At 40.4% G+C, this 10,860-nt stretch overlaps 2 protein-coding genes across 2 annotated transcripts; one reads left to right on the top strand and one right to left on the bottom strand.

Moving 5' to 3' along the window:
• Positions 1-1,217: 1,217 nt before the first annotated feature.
• Positions 1,218-3,428, bottom strand: fam43a (family with sequence similarity 43 member A). The gene is made up of 2 exons (XM_005800300.2): positions 3,342-3,428; positions 1,218-3,225 (listed from the first exon to the last, which is right to left on the bottom strand). Coding segments are annotated over exons 1-2 (1,062 nt in total). The 5' UTR covers positions 3,343-3,428; the 3' UTR covers positions 1,218-2,164.
• A 1,676-nt stretch (positions 3,429-5,104) lies between these two features.
• Positions 5,105-10,678, top strand: lsg1 (large 60S subunit nuclear export GTPase 1). The gene is made up of 14 exons (XM_023339111.1): positions 5,105-5,324; positions 5,493-5,619; positions 5,790-5,910; positions 5,991-6,077; positions 6,247-6,333; positions 7,180-7,240; positions 7,481-7,657; positions 7,775-8,125; positions 8,246-8,347; positions 8,428-8,571; positions 8,649-8,772; positions 8,865-8,944; positions 9,716-9,889; positions 9,986-10,678. The coding sequence occupies exons 1-14, from the start codon at positions 5,226-5,228 to the stop codon at positions 10,205-10,207; spliced, it is 1,956 nt and encodes a 651-aa protein (XP_023194879.1). The 5' UTR covers positions 5,105-5,225; the 3' UTR covers positions 10,208-10,678.
• Positions 10,679-10,860: the final 182 nt, after the last annotated feature.

The following is a 10,860-nucleotide window of genomic DNA, read 5'->3' as shown; positions in this document are numbered from 1 at the left end:
ATCAGGCAGGTACATATGAATGCCTACATTTAATTATGAATCTGTGGTAAGATTTGAAAAGTGTTGCCAGTTTGCATATGCCAGAAGGAATGAAGAAGAAATAAAAAGAAATATTCCACAAAAGATTTTAGGCTGTATTTTCAGCCTAGTATTGACTCAGGGAGTCTGAATACAAATGAAACAGACGTGTCACAATTGTATTTGTCACAATTCTGTGAATCATTTTTTCCCCTTTCACTTAGTTATGAAATAGTTTGTGTTGATCTATCTCATAAAACCCATGATAAAATGAATGGAAGTGGCTGATTCTACTGTGACAAATAATGAAAAGGTGCAAGGGGTGTGAATACAGAAATGTTGCCACTTAATTTGGTAATAAGAGCTGTCATGTCATTCACAGAGTTGCAACACTAATGTGAACAGAGCATCAGCAGAAAAAGATTAGGTCTGAAGAACTACGGATCGCCTGTTTCCACACTGTTCTCTTAGAAACAGCCCATTAACTTGGTTCTTTAAAGATATAATTCACAGGAAGTGACGGCTCGTCCACATTTAGAGCTGCAGCAGAAGTCGCAGCGTCACGCCCTCCTCTGACCAAAGGTCTCATGAGGTGGCGTGAGATGCAACTCTGTGGTTATATCACACATCAACGCAATGTTGTGATATCCCATAAAGGGAACTGAGCTCATATTTTATGGTCGGCATTTTCATTTTCAGTGGGGATTTTTTTTGTGTAGTCATAGCAACAGACGACACATCAACAACCACAGACTTACGAATGAAAGGTGAATTATTCAATGAAATCTACCTTGCAGGACGTGGGTTTAAACTGCTAAAGACAACCTGGGATGTCACACCTGGTTTGATATTAGCAGATCCTTGTGATGCTCTAGCAATCTGAGCTTGTACTGACGTCCTTGTGTGTGGCCTGATTGCTCTGAGGCTGGTTGAATGACCTGATGGCCATTAAGCCAGAAGCTTAGCTAAATGTTATCCATCCTCCTCCCTGGATGGCAATTGCCTAGAAATGATAAAGATTTATTGAAGCCTTTTAACTGAACTGCACATTTGCAATCCTGACAAATACCAGGGAGAAATGCCCTTTTGCTCTTTACATAATTATTCCTCAGAGGAAACCTGATCTCAAAGCTCTTGCAGGTCCTCGCTCATATTTATACAAATATGACAAAAGGAACGGATGCAGCAGGTTTAGGTTTTCTTTTTTATTGAGAATTCCATGAGGTTCACATATCAAACCACATTTCATATATTTTTTTAAAAAATACAATTTTTTTAATAGCTAAAACATAATATACAACTTGGTACATAAATGTTTCTTTCCTCTTTTGCACAGCAAAGATATGACATTTATGTCAGAGACAACATACCGGCACACATTATGTACATGTACAACAGTGCAAAAATAAAGCAGGATGTCACAGAAGCGCCCTGACAGGAAAACAAGGGGGGACTTATTCAGACCCACAGTAGCACTGAAAATGGAAAAAAAAATGGAATGCAGAATTTTTGGATCACAATGTTTCAAGTGAGAAATAAACCTTAAGTGAACAAAAGCCCGCTGCAACAAGAAATCCTCTAAAACAAAAGAGGATGGTTTAGTGCAGACGTCCTCAGACACACTAGGGGTCAAATCTCGGGTGTGCATGCATTTTTCCACTGTTTCTGTGTTTATAACATCTTAAAGTGTCACTCAGTAGCTTGATTTGGAGTTTGTGTGTGGCAGTAGTTCCAAAACCTACAGTGAGCTTCTCTCCTTTGGTTGTAGAGGCACATATCAGACAAAAGCTCCCCAACAAAGAGCACAAATGTTTAGAGATGCACCAATCCATCCTTTGATTGGAATCATAAATAATATGCAGGCAAACAACAGCTTAAAACCATAAACTCCCACTCCCTATGAAGGCATTGAGCAGCCTCATACTTTAATGAACATGAGTGAGAGAGTAACATAATAATGCAAATAATTCTTTAATTTCCATTATTATCTGTTTGAACCTGCAGCACCTTTTTTCCTCAGAAAAATCTGAACTGGTCAAAACTGGAATCTGGTAGAGGCCTGATTGGTGCATCTCTACAAATGTTGCTCAAGGAGAAAATGTGGCTCAGAAAAACAAAGCCACAGGGAGGCACAGACAATAGTCATTCAGGCTACTTCCAGCACCTTGACCTCCCCCAGCCCGTTGCTGAGCCCGGTGAGCTCCTGGTTGCTTTCTATAGAGGACTCGCTCCCTGTGCTCTCCCCAGAGAGAAGTCTGGTGACCCTGAGGTCAGCCTTTAGACTCTGCACGTCGTTCCCTATGCTCATTTCCCCCAAGTCATTAATGATCTGAGTTAACTCGTGTTTTTCGTTGACACAATCCGAGTCTAAAATGTCTTCACACTCGAAGTGCATCGCTTTCTCCTCCTCTTCCTCTCCCACCAGATCCTCGGTAATGGAGCCCAGCTTGGGCGCACTCCGGCTGCGCTCCACCGGGGGCTTGTAGTAACACTGTCCGTTGAGCAGCTTCCTGAGCGGGACCAGCGGGATGGTCTGGTCCCCGATGAGCTGCTGCTGCTGGTGCCGGGCGTCATCCCTTCGCTTCAGTCTCTTGAACTCCGCCAGAGCCGTGGCGGAGGTCTGGTACAGCAGCAGTGCCATGGCCTTCGCTTTCTCCGGCTTGGACACCAGCACGGCGTGGCAGCGCAGCATCACCGCTTTATGCTTCATCTCGTGCCTGTAAATCCACGCGAAGATCTTGGGGAGCCGCGGGTCCGCCACGCAGTAGGTGATGCGGTGCAGCAGGTACAGGTGTCCCGGCCTCTTGGCTTTATCGTCCACATGCACCATCCGGATTCCCTGCGAGCTGACGGTCAGCCGCATCTTGGTGCCGTTCTTGCCCATCTCGCTCTTGCCCCAGATCTTGCTCACCGCCATGTCCGTGCAGCCGTCCCCCTTCGACTGGATGGTGGTGGCGTTGCCCAGATACAGCACCGTGTACGTGGGGTCCTCGCTGGTGATCTTCACCTTTTTCCGCTTGGACTTGAACATGCTGCCCACCCGGTTGAGAGCGCTCTCGGGGCAGGACTTGGCGAAGGAGGTGAGCGCGGAGTAGTTGAGGCTCACCGCATAGCCCTTCTGCTTGGACTGCTTGTCTTCCTCGATCAGATCGAACTTGTTCTTCTTCCACGGCAGCATTTTACCGCTGTTCCCGTTCAACAGCAACACTGAGGGAGAAAGAAAAAAAAACTTGAAGTTACTACTAGAATGCTAGAAGCGTTTGGGGAGCCTCTCAGGGCATGTATGAGCAACTTTGGGAGTGCTGAGCGCAAAGACAACGTACTTTATCTGACCATCACCCGAAGAGCCCCTGTCCATTATCTGCGCAGCGCTGCAAATGCTCACTGCAGAGGATATATGCTGTGCAGAGAGCAGATTCCGCTGTTATATACAGGGACAGACCATTACAGCATGAGGGTAGGGGGGGGACTGGACCATTTTAATGATGTTCATTCCCTGGATAATTTGTATAAAAACTGAGAATTTAAAAATTCTTGACAAGAATATGCAGGCCATAGTTCAACAAATCTTTATATTGCGGTAGAAGGAAAACCAGATTTCGCCCTTTTGCATTCTGCTTAAATCACTTCATTTAGGATTCATTTAGTTTTGAGAATTGTGAAAACAGAAAACACAGTTTCTATAAAAACAATTAACATTACATCAAATGATTTAAAGTAGTTTTACTTCAATTTTGTTGAAGTGAAAGTAAAAATGTAATCATTCAAAGATGACTCCAGAGTCAAAAAGTGTATGATAAAAAGGTTAGTACTGAGGAACTTCTTCATAACATCTGATTTTTTTTTTAAGTATATCAGACACAAAAAGGTGACTGTGTGTAAATTCTACTATTTTATAGAATAAAATACAAAATCTGTAAAAATAAGTAACTTTTTTTTTTTCAAAATAACCAATTCAGACACAAGAAAAATACATACAATCTTTGCAAATGTAAATTTTACCTGGAATGTTGTACAATTAAATTTTTCTCAAACTGAATGAAGTTTTCAATAACTTTAGGTCATGATTTTAAAAATGGCAAAAATAGATGTGTCAAATGTATTATCGTGCGTATAATGAACTTGTATATTGTTTCACTTGTTGAAACGTATGCTGGAAATAAATCATGTTTTTGATGATCTTCTCATTTACTGTATTCAGAAAGCTGAAACGTCACAACCAATGACAAAACCTGGTTCGGTAATACATTAATAATTCTATTTTGATTGTGCAGTATTCAGAGATTTAATATAAAAACATAATGATAAAACTTAATGTAGTTTTATGAAGAAAATGTTTACGTTTGAGGTTGAAGATAAGCATTGACTTCCCTCATTCTATGCTACAAAGTAAATGTTCTGTCAATACGTAAAATACAGCACATCTGCAGAACCAGACCCTTGTTCTCCTATATGAAAATATACTTTTAAGACTTAAAGGTATATTTTTACGGGACGTGCCTGAAGGACTAAATAGGAAAAAAAAAATATGAACAATAAATTAAAGAAAACCAATTACCCTTTTTAAGTACCAGCTAATCAAGTACATTTTGAAAACAATTCTCGACAAAAAAAAAACTGTGCTGGTTTATGCTTCCATCTAGTGGTTCTACCTTGAACAGTGTTTGCTGATCTTGTGTATGAGTGCTTTTAGGGAAAATAATTTACGACACTTTTTAAGATAAATTAATCCAAATCTTCTTCAAAGGTTCATATGCCAAAAATTATTTTATATCTATATGATCAACATTGGATCTTTTTTATATTGCTTCTTTTTTTTTTTTTAGCTTGATGTACAGCTGGAACTACAATCATTTTAGTTTCCGTTTCTTCAGAGCACATTTAAGAGCTGGACACCTCATCGGAAAGAACCACTTTATTGAGTATTCCAACGACAAAATAATTTATTAAATCATATTAAAATCTTTTAAGATGTGTAGAATTTCTAATAAAATTATTTGTTAAAACAAAGTTTACTGGGAATATTTTCCGTTGTTTGAAAGTAAATACCGGAAGTGTAACTCAGTTGGTTGGTTCCACTTCCACAGCTCAGGGCAAGACAGTCCACATGTGTCACAGCTATTAGTGACGGAGACAACTTATTTACCCCCTACTTAGGTTTTGTATTTCTACGGTATTTTGCGGTGTGAACGTTTCCAGACATTGTTATGGGGAAGAAGAAAGCGGGAGGAGGAGCTGGACTCGGCAGAGCCCTGATGAAGGAGAGACTGCAAGCGAGCAGGGGAAACAAGAGGGGCGACTCATGGGTAAGACATGAGCGCAGTTAGCAGCAGATACTGGTGGAAATAGATGTCAGGCAGTTTACCATGGCTTAAAGAAAAAGTATAGGACAGCAAATTAGTGAGATCAACTGGGGTTGAGCAGTATGTAAGCTGTGTCAGGTTTGGAATTAAAGTTTTGTCCCACATTTCCAGCTACACACCAGTGAGCTGAATGATGGCTACGACTGGGGTCGTTTGAACCTGCAGTCAGTGACAGAGCAGAGCTCTATGGATGACTTCCTCGCCACAGCTGAACTGGCAGGAACAGAGTTTGTTGCAGGTACAACACAACTCAGTTCACACATACTGTTCTTGTCAGAGAACTGTATGTGTGACCCTTAATGATGCCATTGCAACGAATAACATTCTATTGAGAAACAAGAATTTGCTGCAAGCAAGATAAAAGATATAAGCTTCTCTGTTTTCATTTCTTTGTCTCTGTTTTCTCAGAGAAACTCAACATTAAGTTTGTTCCAGCTGAAGCCAGAGCAGGCCTGCTTACAGCTGAGGAGAAAAGCAGGTTAAAGAAGCTGCACGAAGAAAACAAACATTTCCTCCGAATTCCTCGACGGTAAGCTGAACATACCTGGTCCAATGTGAATATTTCACCACATTTTGCTTTCAACAGTGTTTTGCTCTGTGTATCTCCAGCCCTCACTGGGATGAAAGCACCACCCCAGATTTACTCCAGCAGGCAGAGAAAGACAGCTTCTTGCAGTGGAGACGAGAACTTGCTCAGTATGCAGTAATTTGTTTCTAAGGGAATTGTCTTGACACTAGACTTTACCAGTAAAGCAATATGTTAAACAACCGAATATTACAGAAATCAAAGGTTTTGTGGACAGCGGACCTTGTGTTTGTGTCAGATTTCCCTGGTTGTAATCTAATCTTGTGATATTTTCCAAAGACTGGAGGAGGAACAGAAGTTAATTCTTACCCCGTTTGAGAGGAACCTTGAGTTCTGGCGACAGCTGTGGAGAGTCATTGAGAGAAGGTAAAATTAAGTTCATATATGTGTTCAATGAAACATACAGTGCTCTGAAAAACTATTCATACTCCTTAAACTTTTTCTAATGTGTTCCACAAACTTCAGTGTATTTTATTGGGATTATATGTGAAACAGAAAGTAGACAGAATACATTGGGGCTCGGTTCCACAAAGTATTGGGGAACCGAGCCCCACTACATTTACATCTATTGAGATATGCCTCTACCAGCTTTGCCTGAGACTGATATTTATACTTATTCTACTGAAAACTACTTTTCAGGCTATGTAAGGCAACAAACAGATGAAATTATTCTTACCACGGTGCAATGTATGGTGCGAGCCGCCATATGTGCCTGATTTTGCTCCTTCTCTTGACTCTTTTCTTTTTGATGCCATATTTTACGGATTTTTGCTGGCCCGGGACACAAAAGGTTTTCAATGCACTTCAATGCAACTTCCATTCTCAGCCAAAAGCAAATAAAAATGCTCCCAGGAAAACAAAAAACACCTAATTACATATCGGATTCCTCCCCTTTCTGTCCAAATCACAGAGATGTCTGTCTGTCTTATCTTGGTCTTATCTGACCTGCCACATGTTGACCCCATTTGATTCACTGGATTCTAGTTAGAGATATCAGATTTACGCCACACTTTTTAGATTTTTATGTAATGTCACAGTTTCTTTTTAACTTTTCAATCAAGCAGTAATTTGTGGCGATCCGGTCGCACAAAAATCCCCAAAAAATACATTGTAGTTTGTGGTTGTAGCTGATTCATATTAAGAGGTATGGATACTTTTGAAAAGCATTTTTGCCCTTTATGAAGTCACGTTCATGGTTATGTTTTCCTTCAGTGACATCGTCGTTCAGATTGTTGATGCCAGGAATCCTCTGCTGTTCAGATGTCCTGACCTGGTGAGGCCCCACTTAATCCCAAGAGATTCAGTTAGAAAGGAAGCTAAACAGCTTGTCACCTGTTTGTCAAAATATATTAACAAGATTTTTTTTCTTACAATAAGTGAAGTAACACAATGACAAATCTGACCCAAAAATGAATTTGTTGAGTATAAAAATTGAGTGTAAGATCAGTTGAACTTTGACATCAAGGTTACAGTATGATGTTTGGGATTAAATACTAATCTTCTTCCCCAACAGGAGCTATATGTGAAAGAAGTGTCGCAAAATAAGGTAAACATGCTTCTGGTGAACAAGGCAGACCTTTTAACCCGGGAGCAGAGGAAAGTCTGGGCCAAGTATTTTGAGAAGGAAGGTGTTAGGGCTGTTTTTTGGTCTGCTCTGGCTGAGAGTAACAGGCTGGATGCAGAAGAAAAGGTGAGGAACTATAATTGAATACATTTAGTATGCTGTAACATAAATGTATCAGATAAACTGGTGGATTCGTATTCCTGCTTCCTGTAAACTCTGCAGCCTGGTGTGTCTTTCTCTCAGGGGATGGAAGTTGACGATCCAGAAAGTGTAGAAAGTGATCCAGAAGCAGATGGATCGCCACACAGTTTGGACTTAAGCAAAAGAACATCCAAGGGAGAAGAAAAAGCGCAGGAAGGAGACAAGAGTGGTATAGAAGAAGAGCAGCAAGACAATGTAAACGTCGATGAAGAGGACTGGCAAACCTGCTCGGAGGAGGAGGAAGAGGACGAAGCTGAAGGAGAGACTGCTGGTTCTTCGGGTGAATCCTTCCATAACTCCAGCCGACTGCTGCACAAAGATGAGCTGTTAGAGATGTTTAAAGCGTCACATAATGGACCCAGGTTTAACGAAGATCAACTGACAATAGGACTGGTTAGTAAAACGCTGAATTTCTATTTAGACATAGTCTTCATTTTATCTCATTTAGGAACTCTACAGCTTGTACTATATATAATGAGTCTGTGAAATAGATTAATATTTTTGATTCAACAGGTCGGGTATCCAAATGTGGGAAAGAGCTCCACCATCAACACTATTTTACGAAACAAGAAGGTGTCTGTTTCAGCAACACCAGGACACACTAAGCACTTTCAGGTATAAATCCAATCATGGCATTACATTTAGTTCATATGTTGTAAAAAGCTTAAAGTGGGTCTACTTGTAACTCCTCTCAGACTCTGTATGTGGAGCCAGGTCTGTGTCTCTGTGACTGCCCCGGTCTGGTGATGCCCTCATTTGTTTCTACCAAAGCGGAGATGATCTGCTCTGGGATTTTACCCATCGACCAGATGAGGGATCATGTACCTGCAGTCTCTCTCATATCCTTTCCAGAACATTATAGAAAATGTTATAAAGCATTACCATCTATGTCTTTCGTCCTTAATGGATTTGCCACATATGTCAGACAATCCCTCGACATGTTTTAGAAGGAACGTATGGCATCAACGTCATCAGACCGCGGGAAGATGAAGACCCCGACAGATCCCCCACTTCTGAGGAGCTGCTGACGGCGTATGGATGTGAGACCAGAACACATTCTTTCTTTCCTTTTCCCTGTTCTAACCTTTTTTTAAAGGAATTTTACAAAGTTGTATCTTTCTGGTTGCTACAGATATGAGAGGTTTTATGACGTCGCACGGCCAACCTGATCAGCCCAGATCAGCTCGGTACATCCTCAAGGATTATGTCAATGTAAGTTTTACTAATTGGTCAATTTTAGGGACTTTTATTAAAGGCAGTAAAAGTAAACGAATACATTCTGTAACACATTTACCCATACAATTTGCGATATTGTGAAGTTTCTCTGCTACTTGTGAAATTAAAGAAGTATGGTTTATCTTTCTTCAAAATCTTATTTTTATTTTAAGCCTCCTATTTACTCTGACAGCCCTAAATTAAATACTGTGCAACCAAGTGCTTTTAGAAGTCACCAAAGTACTAAATAGAACTCACTTCGTTGAATCACAGTATAAATCCAGCTATTCTGTAACAAGGTTGTTTGATAACATTAGAGAATAAATAGCATCATGAAGACTGAGAAGCACAGCAGGCAGCTCAACAGTCAGGCTACAAGTCAATATCCAAAGTTTTGAACATCCCACAGATCATTGTTCAGTCCGTCATCTCAAAATAAAAAAAAATAAAAAAGCATAGCTCCACTGAAACTTACCAAGTCATGGCTGGTCACAAACATTGACAGGAAGGGCAAGGAAAAAGTTTATTTGTGATTCAGCCAAGAGTTCATGGTAACCTGGGATGAGCTGCATAGCTCAGGTTGGAAAGTTGAGTATTCACACATTTCACTAATTTGTCCTTCATGAAAAAGTGGAAACATCTCATTTATTTTTTTAAGTTCCACTTTTTAACCAACAGGCAGCAATTCTGTGAATAAAAGTAATTTTTTTCTTTTGGTCTCTAAAGTTGATCAAACCTCCCCTTACTGACTTTGTTTACTCCTCACAGGGTAAGCTCCTGTTCTGCCATCCTCCTCCGCACATTAATCCTGAAGACTTTCAGTCTCAGCACAGCAAATTCCAGAAGAGGGCGTTGGACAGCTTGGACGTCTCTGCCGTAACAAACAGACCACAGAAAATCAAAAGGATTGAAAATGTTGTTGACAAAAACTTCTTCCATCAGGTAAAATAAGTGCAACAACTATTTGTGCTCGTCACTGGTTCTCTGAAAAACAACATGAGATAAAGCTCTTTGCCTTTGGTGAACTTTTCCTTTTAGGATAATGTCCGAGCACTCACCAAAGGAGTTAAGTCCATCATGGGCTACAAACCAGGCAGCGGACCAGTCGGCCCAGGCAGCGGACCAGTCGGCCCAGGCAGCGGACCAGTCGGCCCAGGCAGCTCAGAGTCGGAGGCAGTGGAGGGCAAGCCCTGGAAAAAACACGGAAACAGAAACAAGAAGGAGAAACTGCGACGGGTCACAAAGCATCTGGATGGTTGATGATGATTGTCTAAACTCTTTTAAACCTACATGATTTCAGATTAAATGAAACGTCTTGAAGAGCAGCTTGTATGTCATCCTAAAGGACCCTGATGTAGATGGATGCATGCATCTGTGGCTGTGGAGAGGGTTTTGATTGAAGCGGTTAAGTGCTCTGAACTGAAGATTGTAAAAGCTGAATTCATAATCTGAATAATCATGACTATAGGAGCTGAAGCACCAATTATTCAGAAAAAAATTACTTACGAACGATATAAGTCTTTATGAAGCAGTTTAATTGCTCTGGATAGGAGACTTTTTTTTTACCTAGAGTGGTAGTTGTCCCCAAGTTGAGCCCCATAAATTGGTATTCAATATCTTAATGTTTTTCTATGAAGAGAAGCTCTCATTAAAATGTGAACAGATGTTTGTCCTTGCTGAAAGACTTTCATCTAAACATTGATTTGAAATAAATAAGTTGCATCAACCTTGGCCAGAAACTCTTCATTTGATTTCTTTCTTCTATTTCAATGTATATTGCTTGTTGAATTAGATAACTAAACACATTTAGAAGACTTTAATTTAGCTGGGTATGTGAAATAACATACAAATGTATTTGTAAAACAAACTTAATTTACAACTTTCTTTGCAAAACAAAGTAGTAAAGTGTCCAA

This window comes from Xiphophorus maculatus, chromosome 9 (genome assembly GCF_002775205.1).
Source record: "Xiphophorus maculatus strain JP 163 A chromosome 9, X_maculatus-5.0-male, whole genome shotgun sequence".
NCBI lineage: Eukaryota > Metazoa > Chordata > Actinopteri > Cyprinodontiformes > Poeciliidae > Xiphophorus > Xiphophorus maculatus.
Note: the sequence above shows the minus strand (reverse complement) of the source record. Positions and strands in the feature narration are given on the sequence as shown.

Excerpts from the sequence above, each read along its gene's own strand:
- lsg1 (XM_023339111.1), top strand. The coding sequence starts at position 5,226 with ATGGGGAAGAAGAAAGCGGGAGGAGGAGCTGGACTCGGCAGAGCCCTG. Across the intron at positions 5,325-5,492 it reads ACAAGAGGGGCGACTCATGG|CTACACACCAGTGAGCTGAA; the intron begins GTAAGACATGAG and ends CCACATTTCCAG. Across the intron at positions 8,348-8,427 it reads GACACACTAAGCACTTTCAG|ACTCTGTATGTGGAGCCAGG; the intron begins GTATAAATCCAA and ends AACTCCTCTCAG.